Raw genomic sequence first — 15,157 nt, 5'->3', positions numbered from 1 at the left:
TTACCATATCAGACATTCCAGGTCCCAAACGGTCACACTCCTCCTTGGCATGAGCAACCAGAGACTTTACAAAAGATGAGTTTGTCCTCACAGCTTCCTGAACATCAGTCACCAGCTGAATGCAATCTTGGCACACACCCCCACTTCCCTGGACAAAAAGTAAAAGGAAACTTAAGTTGATGTATCTTCACATGCCACGTTTTAGAAGCTTCTGTTACTAGCAAGTTTTAAAAGCTGTTTTAAACTATATACAAACCTTGATAAATAGTACAGAAAACCTGAAAGCCTGAACTAACATGAATAGACAAGCTACTGTTGGTGTGTGCACCAGCCACTAGATGGAGATTAGGTACCTACTTGGCTCTCAAACCCGAGATAACTGTTAAGATACCCAATCTGCAAAATCTCTTGGTTTTGTTACAGACCACAGTGGGTAGGTTTCTAAATTTGGCATAGATCTTACCTGCTCCACCCACAGCAGCTTGTTCTCCATCCACCCAACTGTTTAAATCCTGTATCAAGGCTTGCTATCAAGACTCAGCCTCTACTCACAAGTTCATTGTCTCATCTACTCCCCTTTGTCAACTACTACTTCTTTTCTGATCCAGTCTGTCACCCCTGGATTCAGAGATGAATGCTTCCCCCGAAGCTAGCAGACTACTCAATGTGGGAGGAATTCTTCTTTCTTTGAACACTGGTGCCAAACTTGCTCTCAGAAGAAATTGTTTCCAGTAAGACCTGCTTGACTACTATGGTGGTGGATGAGAACAGCCCAGCACAAGACTTGTCTTTATAGGCTGTGGTTGTTAATCCAAGATTGTAAGTATCGTCCACAGGGGCTGCAACTATCATCTTACTTAGCTTAAAACCCACAGGTTAAGGAAAAAAGGTAGCTGTCTGTGTGCAGCAGCACAAAATTCAGGAGGAAACACTCAGGTGAAGAACATCAGCTTAATCTGTGCCCAGTACAACAATCCCTTACCAAGAACCATCAGTAAGTTCTTATACAAAGGAGCACTGAAGCTCTGGAGCATAAAACATGCACACCTCTTGCACCCTGGATTAGCAATGCACTCTTACCTTAGAATTCTGTTTGGGTTTGTCCTGAGGGTAAAGGAGAAGGGGCACATTAGCCATGAAAGGGGATGCCAGTTCAGAGAAATCCAGCTCTGGTATCTTATTGGACTGGAGCTGGTTCTGAAGCTTCATTGCTGCAAGGTGTTTCTGAAGGGGCTGGCACAGTGACAGGGCACTACATACAACTTCAGGTTTATCCTAGGGGAGATAAGACACATACAGAAAGCTCTGTAGACTGATGTCACTTTTATATGAAGTTCAGAGTAGAGAGTCATTTAATTGAAATATGATAGGAAGGGAAAAAATGTTTTCACAGCAAGGAAGTAGTCTTCAAATTTACACCATTAATGGCAACACCAGTAATCCATAGAGAATTGAAGGGATCATACCACAACTTTATGTGGAAGAGAAACTTAAGAGCAAAACTTTATTCCAACAGTTGCAATCCATAGAGAATTGAAGGGATCATACCACAACCTTATGTGGAAGAGAAACTTAATTCCAACAGTTGCAAATTGTTATCTACTTACTAGCTCTTCTTTGATCATATCCATGATAACAGGTAGGTAGGAATCCACAATCTCCTTGCATTCAGAGACCAGGCCTTGGTCAGGAAGAAACTCACATGTCTTTTCCAAGTAAGAGCGAATCTCATCCTATAAGAAATAAAGTGGGCTATAGACTAACAAAATATGTATCTATATCTATATGCAGGACACAAAGCCTAAAAAAAGCCCCTTGGACTCAGGTAGGTCCAGGCAGTTGGCAAGCAAAACTAGAATGACATTTTATACTATAGGTCTGTTTTCCCCAGTCCTGGGCTTTCGATGAGACCTTGCCAAAGTGAAAACATGAAATAACACTTGCAAGGTCTGCACAACAGTCTTGCCAACATAGAACATCCACACTTAAGAAGAGGAGTGAAATTATGGACTAGTGAGACGGTGATTTGTTTACACAAAGTACTCCTAGGTTCACAAAAGGATAGAAATGTCCACAACCAAAATAAAGACCATTTGATGTAATCATCCACTTTTAGAGACTGCAGTATCCCACCTTTTAAGATCAATGGCCCACTGGCACAAGAGCAGTTTTATTAAGCATCTACAGTCAATCTGGGATGTGTTAGAGCATGAGAGGCTCTAGAATTTGCTAATCTCTAAACTGTAAGATGCTGTTTAAAAGCCTTTTCCCCACGTACTCTGGCCCCTTTCAACATTTGCTGCTTAAGTTGGGAAAACATCACTCAGACTGGTTTCCCACCCCCTCACCTTGCAATCTTGTTAAGTCAATGAAATCAAACAGTGCCTTGGGACAAGGAGAAGGGGAGCTCTGCTTACCTCGGTGCCATTATCCTTCAAAACCTTGCCAGCCACTGTCACGAGTTCCTTACACAAGTCACAGGGGATACTGGTCTGGAGAGAGAAGTAGAGAGTTACTTTGAGACAGAATTCAGTACCTGTAAATGCAGCGTGCAAATAAAAACAGCAAGAATAAGAATTGAAGTTAAGGGAAGAAATTCTGGCTGAAACCTGGGTGAGATGTTCCAAGTATGTCCAGCTCTGGCTTTTTCAGTAAATCAACACGGTGTGAAGCAGCAGGCGTGCTACCTCTTGCTCCTTTCACCTAGTCCCACCTCCCTTGAAGTAAAAAGCATGCTGCCCTGAGAAGCCTTCTGAAGCTCTTTTATGGTTCTCTTACTAGAAATCCAAGAATTTAAAAAGATCTGGTAAAGCAGCACTCACATCTAGTACAAACGCAACTTGAAAAGCCACACTGAACGTAACATTTGTACCATTATTTACTGTCATTGCTTTCATAATTTAGCACACGCTGCACCTTTTGGGGAACATTAAAATATGAGAAAGATCTAAGGAATCATACAGCTTTTTTTTTATAATAAGCTTATCAGTTTGGCATTGTTCAAGTTAAGAATAAGAAAAGGCACTATGATTTTGTTCTATGAGTCGGTTTAATAAAGAGGAACAGCTCTGAAATCCACTAGCTCCATTCCACACATTGCTTGGTGATTGTGCAACAGGTCACAGGAGAAGTCAGCAGACAAGTTGTGCAAGGCAGAGAAGTGGAAAGCAACCTTTATCTAGCACCCAAATTAAGGGAGAGTAACCAAGGCATAGCCAGATGTAGCACTTAACTCCAATCAGAGACTTGGAAAACCTTCATCAGCATAGCTAAACCAGCTACCTCAGCTATGGGTGGGAAGAAGTCATCTCAGGAGTTGATACTTACTACAGTAGGCTTGTCCCAGACGTTCTGCTGGCAGTGTTTCACCGCTCCGCACTGCGATGCCGTCCGAAGGTTCTGACACCACACCTCTGGACCCTTCACACAGTCCTTCTGCCACAGAACAGGGCTTGCCACAGCTGCCAAACAAAGAATCGGCCTTTCAAAGCTGCACATTTGAATGATTTCTAGGCCCAAGTAAGCAGGTTAATGCTGTATGGTGTAACCACAACCCTTCCGTTAGGCCCCTTCCATTTACTAGACATTTTAAAGCACGTTTCAATCCAACAATTTCTACCTGTAACCACAACCCTTCCGTTAGGCCCCTTCAATCTACTAGACATTTTAAAGCACGTTTCAGTCCAACAATGTCTCTACTTGAGACATGAGTCCCAAATACAGATTACACAGCCAAAGAACTCCAGAAAAATCAAAACAGTTCAATTCCTTTATTAAGTGCCTGAGCATGAGAACCTCAGCAGCCCATTGCTCTATCATCCACCTTTTAAAACAAAAACAAACCAAAACCCACAAGAACTACCAGATTACTCAAAATAGAGAAACTACTCATTGCAGAAATCCACAACTCAGCTGATTCCCAAAGCTACAACCCTCCTGTCCTTGCAGTCACTTCAGCTGTGAACATCTAGCACATGTAGATGAGGCACATCTAGCCTGTAATTGCTGCCTGCATTCCTTCTCCCAGGTGAACCACCCTTTTCTCATCTAGCAACTGTAAGAGCTAGCAAATTAATCAGATTAGGAGCCACACCACCACACACATTACACAGAGGACTTAACAGCCAGGTGCAGACCAAAACACTGAACAGAATGTTTCAAAAGCCAAAGAGGGACAGAAAACAAGGTGAGACATGTTCCATCAGACAGTTCTAAACCCATTAAATCTATTTAGACTTTGCTTCCTCTTGGTCAGTTCTTCAACTGTGTAGAGAAAAAAAACACAGGGGAAAAAAGGAAAGAGCCCAAGTCTTTGTCTGGACATTCCCTCCCACCCCACATGGCATTGTCACGCAACCTACAAAGTTTTGAAGTAAATACAGAATACCATTTCTGGACAGTCTTCCTAAAGAAAGTGTAATAGATCTTCACTATTAGTAAGGAACAGGACAAGTTAATCAGCTGTATTTTTTAGCTGACTTTCCAAGTGTGGTTTTGTTTTGGGTTTTTTTTTTTGGTGCTCTCTGAACTGGAGAGCACCAGCTCACTTCAGCTAACTTCTCCCACTTTTCTAAAACCATCTTGCCTGTCAGTAGTCTCAGTTTCTTCAGGAGTCAGTCTCCTCCACTGCATTAACCTATGAAGAAACTCCTTAAAATCCTACTGCAAGCACTCAGTGTTTGCTCCAAAGAAATTTGCCATGGTCTAAGCCTACAAGGCACTGCTGTCAAACTTTTAGAAAAAAAAATAAAAACCCATTCAAACCTATTAGCTGCATAAGTGTTGCTTAGGAGCCATTATTTCCACATGGATGCTGTTTACACATCACAAAAGGCTGTAAAATTACACTGTCAACAAAGACACCGAATTTAAGCTGTTCAATTCCTACAAAGCTTCTAGTAAGGTTATGAACAGATGAACAATTGCTTTTCCATTTCTCACATCCCAGTTCTAAACACTTAGAGGATCAACTTAACAGCTGAATTACTAGTGCATCTACTAGGTATATAAACCCTACACTTCAAACAGGGCCAGATAAACACTGCTTTATAGGTGCCATTCTGCAGCCTTCTCAGCTGTTGATTTATAAAGCCTGTTTACACTGGATTTCACAGAGGAATGACCTATTTATTTTAAGAAAAATGTGCTCTGCATACTTAATCTTCTACAGAAATGCATGAAGTTTGCTACCCTCTTTCCCAGCAAAGAGCCTAGATTGCATATTATTCTTCAGCAAGACAGCACACTAGGACTGCTTATAAGACCACAGGAATAAGACTTCAAAGCTTCTAATAATGTATGGTTAGCAAAATATTTACAGATGGCCTATTTTAAATTACAGCATTATCGATCTGGAAGCACTAAGAGTAAGTTTCAAAGTCAGACCGGTCAGCCAAATAGCTGTCAGCTCTGGCAGGATGACAATAACCAAGAATATGCTTGGTTGAAGGAAAGAGTTATTCTTCCCTTTCAGATACCAGTATTAAGCAATGGTTGGAAGGCTCTGCAAGGCAGAGTCAAAGCCTGGCTTAAGTCAAGCAAGACCTTGACTTTCAACAGTGTAATTAAGGGGTTCCAACTATTTACAAGTATAGCTTTTAACCTATGCCTTTAGTTCCGTAAATCAAAAGAAATTTACTCCCTCTCCCCTGCTTGAAACATACTGTAAAACTAGAAAATTAAAGTATAAAACTGCAACAATAGTGATCTCAGGCAGTTTCTCAACCTCCTGATCTAAGAAGTTGTTTAAAACCCAAACTTAGGCATTCAAACCATAACTTGCACTGGCTTGATCTAGCTCTTAACAAACTTTCACTTTTTGTTTGGCTTTTTACTTTAAGATCTTGTCACTGGTCTCTACCCACTTTTGGCAGAATGTCTACCACCTAGTTTTGCTCCTCCTCAGAGCCTCTGACCTGGTCATTATAAATGCAGGACAGAAGAAACACCACGCTTCAGATTTATGGTAACTCATCAGCTTTTTTGTCTCTATGTCTTTAACAACTTCCCAGCTGAATGGCTTCTGAATCAAACGGATGCTCATACGGAGTCAGTCAGAAATGCTCTGACTTGCTAGGACACAGCAAGGGGTATTGGCAGGACAGCAGGATTTTTTCAGGTCATGACACTGAGGCAGAAGAAAACTGAGAAGCCAGGCAGTAGTCTGACACCTTTTGAGGTGAACAGAATGTAGGTTGCAGATAATTCTGTTCAGAAAGGAAAAAAAAAGTCTTAACTGATCTTTGACAGCACATTAACTACTTGATACCTCTGCTCTGCTTCCCTGCATCGTGTGTCTCACCAGTTTGGAAAGAGAAAAGAGTAATTTCTCAGAAGAAGCACACACAGCCATATTTTGTTCAGATTCTGCTCAAAGCACTGCCAGTGGGCACACAGTCACTTCTGATTTCAGAATAAGGCCATGAAGTGTTACCTGCAATCCTCTACAGGAGGCCAAAGACAAAGTCTCAGAATAGCATCAAAGGGTTCATAAGTCAGTGAACACTGAAAACTAGTTTCAGGATACAATTAAGCACCCTGAACACATACCCATTATTTAAAATCCTCACCCCTGCACAACATCAGAGCAAAACGAAATGCCAACATAACTACAGAACTTTTCCTTTAAAAAAAAAAGCCAACAGATTCAGAAAACCTGAATCAGCTATGCCATGAGGATGAGCACTTGCCTACAGAAAACAGAAACTGGAGGAACAGCAGTGTCCTTTCTGTTACAAAGGACACTGTGGAAGTTCTTTCTTTCTGAGAAGACAACTCTACATTGGATGCTTTCAGTACACATCTTTCTGGTCAAACAGTGACTAGGTAAATTTGTTTGTTAGAGCCACACATCACTGGTACATTTTAGAAAGCAGCTACAGAGAAAAAAAAAACATGCTAACCATGGCTTCTTTTCTTCCATCTTCCACAGTGACTTTAAATATAGTTAAGATTGGATTAGATTCTGTATCATGTTGAAATACTTCTATTACATAAGCCAACGTCTAATACGAAAGGATGTACCTTCATTGCAACAGCATCCACCCCCTTCTTTCTGAACTTTCTGGGAAAAACAGAAACAAAATTAACAAAACTCTGCATTAATTCAGATCTTGCAGATTCAGGGAAGATTACCCTGAAATCCTTTACTGTTTCCACTACTTCTTCCTTTACCTTGTTCTTCTATTTAATTATGAAACAGCATTTTTCCTCATATATTAATTTATGTTACAACAAAGCAAACATGCCAGTGAAGTGTGTTAAGACCTTGTGCTGTTTCACATCAGAATGAATAGTTCTGAGTCTTAACAGTTATCTGACCTGTTCCCTCAATACAGCCTCTTCTGCAAGAAGAGTGACACCTTAATGAGGTATTGCACATTCCCAGCAAAGCTGCAACCCAAGAGAAAACAAAGCACTGTCAGTTACTTCACAGAACTACTAATGCTCGCTGGATAAACCCAATGGGATTACCTTCTTAGTCACCTTTGGCAGCCCTTTATTTCATGTATTCTTCTTTATCTGAGGCTCATCCATTTTTAAATAGATTTCTCCTTTCTCTATAGATTAGCTCTCAACAGTCACGCGTCATGTTCCCTCAAACCTGGCTCCCTTCCCTAAAGTTTGGCGCTCTAAAAATAACAGCTTGCAAGAACAAGTTTATCTGTGAAGGCCAGAGAGTTTCTTTACTCGTCCTCTTCACTGGTTCCTCCCTTCTTCAACCGCTCACAGATGTGGTTTCTTCAATTTTAGAAGGAACGGTCGTTCGCTCCTCCGAGTTCTTCCTAAATTAAGGCAGTGAAAGAAAATGGAGGAGGAAGGAGAAGCGGGGGTAGAAACACAATCCGTGTATAAAGGGCACGTCTTTCAGATGTGAAAGACTTCCTCCTTCAGGCTTCCAGCCAAGTTGACAGCCAAAAGGCACCCTAGGATCCTTGCATGCCCTTGCAGCTTCTTGAAACAAAACAAAACCAAAAGATTCATCCCCACTCTTGTCCTCACTGATGCTCGTGTCTGACAGACAAGAGAAGCCGTTTCCCAGAACAAGTGTTGCCTCAGAAACACAGCCTGAAACCCAACAACATAATCAAAATACTCCACAGGCTGAAGGGTAACAGCAGAAAAGGAAGGAGGAATCTTTTCTTGGAGACTGGGGTCAGCAACCTAACACTGTCAGAACACCAGTCACGCAGTCCTGACAAGTGACAACCACTGCATATTGCATGGGGCTCTGCCAGGAATTCACACAAAACCCAGTTTAAAGGCTGTGAAGAGAAAGAGAAACCTGCAACTGCTCCCACAGGGTATTACCCTACTTACTTCAGCCACTGTGCATTACTCCCCGACACTTTTTCAAAGCAGCAAATGCCAACTGTGATCTCCTTCCCCAACACTAGGCATCTGGAATAGAAACACTAACACGTGGTCAGCAGTTAGTGAAGTAAAGGTGACAGCCCTCTCAGACAATACCACCTTTGTTTACTTGGAAAAGCCCCACACGTGAAAGCATAGTTCAGTTCCTCACTTCTCTTCAGGAAACAGGAACCTAGAAGGAAGCTTTTAATGGCTGCTTTTTAAATTACCATTCTGCAAGGACAGCTACTGGAAAATTGATAGGGTAGTTGCCTTTCCTTAGAATAACCTTCCCTTCCCTCAAGTCTTTGTGTTATTATTCTCTTCCAGAAGAGCCAGCCTGAATTTCTTCCTGAGATTCTCAGAAAAACATCCTAAGCAATCCCCTCCAAAGTTGTACTGAATCTACTAACGAGACTTTCATGATGACGCTTAAAAGTTAACACCTTATATAAGCTTCTGCAAACCAGGATTCTATATGGGCCAGACCAGAGTCCCTAAAAAGCTATAGGATAAACCAGAAAACTATCGCCCAGAACACAAAGAAATTCAGCTCGAAGACTCAAGCCTCCTCCAAACCAAACTGCTAAGAAAACCTTGGTGTGAGCAGCATTTTTACAGACAACTTAACCTACTGTTGGCAAGAAAAGGAAAGAGCTGAGCTGCTGTTCGCTTCATTGCATTGAAATCAATTGTGGAAGATGACTTGGGATGCTGTCAACTCTTATGCCTTCACGACGGTGTAATTTGTTCCAAACATATTAACATACTCATCAGGAGGGATGCTCTTTCCCAGGCTGTCCCACTTGGCACTATTTAAATAAAAAAAGACACTTCAGAACGTTCATAATCTCCCAGAAATGTCCCACAGACCAAGCGAATGCATCAGTCTCTGCCATTCTGTGCTGTTACTTACTGACTTTTCCCCATTTCTTTTGAGAACTGCAAAAGCGAAGGGTGTTTAAGTTAAAGGAGTCAAGAGGGATCAACTCCTCTTCATCAGATCTTACAAAGTGTCAACAACTCAAGGAGTGACCTCAACCTAAAGTTATCTGAAGGGCTCAGTACTCCACAACCTCTCTGGTCGGTTAGTGAGTTTAAGTAACATTTCAGAAGTTGTAATCACACCCTAGTAAATCATGCCAAAGGTCTACTACACCTCTGCATTAATGAGGCAGTAAAATGACCACAGTATTTGAGAAGTTACAATTTGTGGAAAAAATGGATGAAATCTAGCTAGCTGTTATCAGTGGTTCAGGTATTGGTTAAAAATCAGCCTTGCTTTCTGGCATCTACTGATCAAATATCAAGCTTGAAACCTTTGTAACTAGCACAAGAAATCAGTTTTGAGATAGAGCCAGATTGTGGTGTTTTCTCAAAGAACACATCCTCATTTTGGTACCTTATCTCTGCTCTAAAACATTGCTCTTACCTCAGATGCTCCCTTGTTCCCCTCACCAGAAGACGAGCACGGTAAGAGAAGCAGCGTGCGTATGTACACACAATCAGAACAAAGTTAAAGACAGCAGAGAACAGGATGAGCTGAGACACTAAAATCAGCTCTACTGCCCCAGTAAATTCTCCCAGTTACTCTAAAGGTTGCAAGAGCTTAATTTCCACATTGACCCGAGGTTGCTACCAGGTTGCCAAGCAAGCCCTAACTTCTGCCTGAGATTTTTCCTCTGACAGAATCTAGAAGAGATATTTGGATGTTCAAGGGCATCTGGTAGTCATCAGGAGTAAGTAGTCCCAGCAGCATGTTAAAATATTCCCAAGAAGTTATGAGAAGCATTCTTCCCTGCAGCAGATCCCTGTAGGAATACACCTAAATGTTTTGAACATGCTTCTTGTTTCTGTTTTGGGATTTTTTTTGGAGAGACTGGAAGGGATGGGGACAGATTTCATGCAGAAATTCTGTATTTAACATCTTCCTTTCACCTGACAAATATATTGACACCACAAGGAATGTAAATGTCTGTTAGTTATGCAGAGCACCTTGTCTGTAAAAGTTACTTGCCATAGGTTATACTGCAGTCCCAGCAAAGCACAGGTGAGTCCAGAGGCAACTAAAAAACTTCAGAAAACAGAAGAACAGTTCAAAGACACTAGATTTCATGCAGAAATTCTGTATTTAACATCTTCCTTTCACCTGACAAATATATTGACACCACAAGGAATGTAAATGTCTGTTAGTTATGCAGAGCACCTTGTCTGTAAAAGTTACTTGCCATAGGTTATACTGCAGTCGAAGCATTCTTCCCTGCAGCAGATCCCTGTAGGAATACACCTAAATGTTTTGAACATGCTTCTTGTTTCTGTTTTGGGATTTTTTTTGGAGAGACTGGAAGGGATGGGGACAGATTTCATGCAGAAATTCTGTATTTAACATCTTCCTTTCACCTGACAAATATATTGACACCACAAGGAATGTAAATGTCTGTTAGTTATGCAGAGCACCTTGTCTGTAAAAGTTACTTGCCATAGGTTATACTGCAGTCCCAGCAAAGCACAGGTGAGTCCAGAGGCAACTAAAAAACTTCAGAAAACAGAAGAACAGTTCAAAGACACTATGAGAAAGAAACAGAAGAGTCTCAGGTGCAATGCTCTTTTTCACACCATCACCAGAGAAGTGCATACACCTAAATGTTTTGAACATGCTTCTTGCTTCTGTTTGGGGATTTTTTTTGGAGAGACGGGAAGGCATGGGGACAGATTTCATGCAGAAATTCTGTATTTAACATCCTCCTTTCACCTGGCAAATATATTCACACCACAAGGAATGGAAAAGTCTGTTAGTTATGCAGAGCACCATGTCTGTAAAAGTTACTTGCCATAGGTTATACTGCAGTCCCAGCAAAGCACAGGTGAGTCCAGAGGCACCTAAAAACTTCAGAAAACAGAAGAACAGCTCAAAGACACTGTGAGAAAGAAACAGAAGAGTCTCAGGTGCAATGCTCTTTTTCACACCATCACCAGAGAAGTGCTTTAACCCAGAATGAATGCCAGATGTAGAAGACAACTCAATAAGAAGCTCCCTTAGGGAAAGGGAAGATATCAGACCCCCACAGCTGAGCACAAAAAGCACGTCAGAGGGATGAAAAAGGGCATTTTAAAGAGCAGCTTCAGGGAGGATTTCAGTTAGCAATGGGAGAACCTGAAAAAGGTAAACTGCAGTGTTCAAGGTGAAAGCATAACCTGCCCAGGAGTACAGTGATGAAGCAGCTGACAGCAGGAAAGGAAGATATCAGACCCCCACAGCTGAGCACAAAAAGCATGCCAGAGGGACACTCATTTTGGTACCTTATCTCTGCTCTAAAACATTGCTCTTACCTCAGATGCTCCCTTGTTCCCCTCACCAGAAGACGAGCACGGTAAGAGAAGCAGCGTGCGTATGTACACACAATCAGAACAAAGTTAAAGACAGCAGAGAACAGGATGAGCTGAGACACTAAAATCAGCTCTACTGCCCCAGTAAATTCTCCCAGTTACTCTAAAGGTTGCAAGAGATTAATTTCCACATTGACCCGAGGTTGCTACCAGGTTGCCAAGCAAGCCCTAACTTCTGCCTGAGATTTTTCCTCTGACAGAATCTAGAAGAGATATTTGGATGTTCAAGGGCATCTGGTAGTCATCAGGAGTAAGTAGTCCCAGCAGCATGTTAAAATATTCCCAAGAAGTTATGAGAAGCATTCTTCCCTGCAGCAGATCCCTGTAGGAATACACCTAAATGTTTTGAACATGCTTCTTGCTTCTGTTTGGGGATTTTTTTTGGAGAGACGGGAAGGCATGGGGACAGATTTCATGCAGAAATTCTGTATTTAACATCCTCCTTTCACCTGGCAAATATATTCACACCACAAGGAATGGAAAAGTCTGTTAGTTATGCAGAGCACCATGTCTGTAAAAGTTACTTGCCATAGGTTATACTGCAGTCCCAGCAAAGCACAGGTGAGTCCAGAGGCACCTAAAAACTTCAGAAAACAGAAGAACAGCTCAAAGACACTGTGAGAAAGAAACAGAAGAGTCTCAGGTGCAATGCTCTTTTTCACACCATCACCAGAGAAGTGCTTTAACCCAGAATGAATGCCAGATGTAGAAGACAACTCAGTAAGAAGCTCCCTTAGGGAAAGGGAAGATATCAGACCCCCACAGCTGAGCACAAAAAGCACGTCAGAGGGATGAAAAAGGGCATTTTAAAGAGCAGCTTCAGGGAGGATTTCAGTTAGCAATGGGAGAACCTGAAAAAGGTAAACTGCAGTGTTCAAGGTGAAAGCATAACCTGCCCAGGAGAACAGTGATGAAGCAGCTGATAGCAGGAAAGAAGAAAGTATTAACCTCTAATCTCTGCATAGTCATAGCTTGCATCCCAATGTGAATATAGTCAAAGGATTTTTAAACTCTTGCATCTGGAAAAAACAAGCTTTGAAATCTCATTGCGAGATTCATTTACTCAGCATCTCCAAGAAAAATCTCTCTATAGGCAGACTTTCACAGAAGTAGAGAACAAAGCTGAAAAACTAGTCAGGGTAAACAGTATAAATGTGGGACTCCTTACTCCAAGAGAAAGAAAAATACTGATATCTGAAATTAAACACTGCTGCGTGACCAAGCACACAGACAAGCATTGCCTCAAAACATACGCACACACTTCAAAGACCACGAAGTACCCCTTTTAACTTGTAACAGGAACTCTGATTTCTTAATAGCAACAAATTAATCGCATACAAACCTGCTACATAAACAAAAAAAATTAAATAGAAAAATGACAAGTAAATCCTTAAACAAAAAACAAACGGAAACCCTTTTTTTGTCATGTAGTTCTAAGGCGTTGCCCCAAACCTGCTTTGAAAAATCAGATCCACATGAAACATCGAAACAGAAACCACTGGCAGCCAGCAGTAACTGGTCCTGCCTCTCCCACAGATAGAAAGTAAGGATCCTCCTGCACGTTATACCAGAAAACCCTCCCTAAAACAGCGCAGTCCAAACTCCCGGAGAGCCCCAGCTGACACCATGGTCACCTGATGGAAACACGGTTCAGTTTTGCTGACAAGCTCCCTCTCTCTTGTTCCAGCCTCTGCATCATCTCGGTTTTCAGATTCCCAGAACTGCTTCTTTGTGGTAGGCTGAATAGCACAAACTGAGATTGTGAAAAAGGCAGCATAAGGCTCCAGAAGCTCTGCAGATGCGACCGCGCATTTCATCGAGCCCAACCATGACCAGGCAAGAACAGCTTGCGCAGCTCCTCCAGACACAACACCAAGAACAACCTTTTCTATTTATACCTCTTCTGCAAACAAGGAGGAGATTGTGCAAGGGCAGGTTTACACAAGCCACATGACTGGTGCGCTATCGAAGCACTGCTTTGGAAGGTGCCTCAAATCCACAGCACGCTCTCTTACTCCTCTAAGAAAACAGGGATGTATTTCTTTAGAAATGAGACACCTTCCACTGCTTGCTTGATTCCATCTACGGGCTGCACCAGCCTAGCTTTTTGTTAGAAACCACATTCCCAACTAGAGCAAGCCTGCAAACTACAGAGCATAGTCCAAGCTCAATTATTTGCTTTTTCCCCCCACCCTTCAGAAAATTCAAGTCAGACTAACTCAGCCTTTAATTTTCCTGTCCCCAGATGTTCTGACCAGCATTTGCTACAAGAATCATATCTCACAGAAAAACCTTGGAAGGAAGATTAAGTCTACTATTCTAGGTGAGGTGAAATATTCATATCCTCAAAGCTTTCACCTTCCACTCCCAGCTTTATTTTATTTTACCAAGACAAAAAAATAAACAAACATACATATACACTTCCAGCTCAAGAGAAACTGACTTGTGCTTTAACTACCCACCCAGCCTTCCTGCTTTCCCGGTCTCAAAGTCAAGCAATAATCAAAATGCTTGTCAGCAGTGTGGGTATCTCAAGTCCTGCACATCCTGCTTTAATTCCTTCGTGCCTCCCTTAAAGCAAAGATGCAGAGGAGCACAGTAAGTAGGTCAACCAAAAACCCTCACGGCCTACCAACCGTGCTGTAAGCCAGCCAAGTAACTCCATTAGGATACGCCAAGGGTGGCTAGATTTATATACAGCTAATTAGCTAGCTTAGTCGACGAGAACAGTGTCTCAGGTTGTCACAGCAAAATCTTCACAAAAATCTGCACGATACTATTACAGGTGAGTCAATTAATAGTCATAACAGGACTTCGGTGAAGAGAGACAGATGTTTATTTGTGGTAAAACAGTGACTTCCAAAAAGAAAACAGGCCTAACAAGTCTCCTGCTATGCTCAGTTGCATACACATGCCTTTTAACAGGTAGACCAAGCTAACTCTCATTGCTGAACTGGTTTCTCATTACAATTTCCCTAAATACACTACTGGGAAACCTGGGGATACTTCAAAGCAAATCCTTTTCACTTTTAAAGCAGAAGAAACTCCAATGATTTTAGTGATTCGGAAACAGCCCCAATAGAAATGAGAACCAATGGCAGTTAATTCAGTGCACAGCAGACACAGAAGTCATACTATTGAAGCAGACAAACAAGCAGAGTGAAAGCTGCCATTTAGTTTCTTGTTTCCAGTCTGAAAAGTGGGAGATTCTCCATTAAATTATTCATGTACCAGTATACATTAAAAAACTGCACTTAAGTACAAGAGTAGTGTAAAACTATGTGAGATTTCCTAGGCATAATTTACTGTAACCAGCTGGTTATTGCTATAGCTTTTAAATGGCTAGTCGGGCTTTTTTTGAGTCGAATTGTGAAAAGTTGTAGGTCAAGCTTGTAAGGAAATAAGCTCTAGGTTTAAA

The 15,157-nt window shown here is 41.6% G+C and overlaps 1 protein-coding gene across 4 annotated transcripts in view; it reads right to left on the bottom strand.

The window, feature by feature from the left end:
* The window catches only part of PSAP (prosaposin), a 30,294-nt gene that overhangs the window by 14,270 nt on the left and 867 nt on the right, over window positions 1–15,157 (bottom strand). For all 4 annotated transcript variants that reach the window (XM_014940467.1, XM_014940468.1, XM_014940469.1 and 1 more), the window contains exons 2-6: window positions 3,328–3,461; window positions 2,418–2,492; window positions 1,608–1,733; window positions 1,081–1,275; window positions 5–148 (exon numbers count right to left, since the gene is read on the bottom strand). In XM_014940467.1, the coding sequence (XP_014795953.1) occupies window positions 5–148; window positions 1,081–1,275; window positions 1,608–1,733; window positions 2,418–2,492; window positions 3,328–3,461 (674 nt within the window). The remainder of the gene's footprint in view (window positions 1–4; window positions 149–1,080; window positions 1,276–1,607; window positions 1,734–2,417; window positions 2,493–3,327; window positions 3,462–15,157) is intronic.

The sequence above is a fragment of the Calidris pugnax genome, unplaced genomic scaffold, assembly GCF_001431845.1.
Source record: "Calidris pugnax isolate Ruff unplaced genomic scaffold, ASM143184v1 scaffold39, whole genome shotgun sequence".
NCBI lineage: Eukaryota > Metazoa > Chordata > Aves > Charadriiformes > Scolopacidae > Calidris > Calidris pugnax.
The sequence above is the reverse complement of the archived record's forward strand: the minus strand, read 5'-3'. Positions and strand labels throughout refer to the sequence as shown.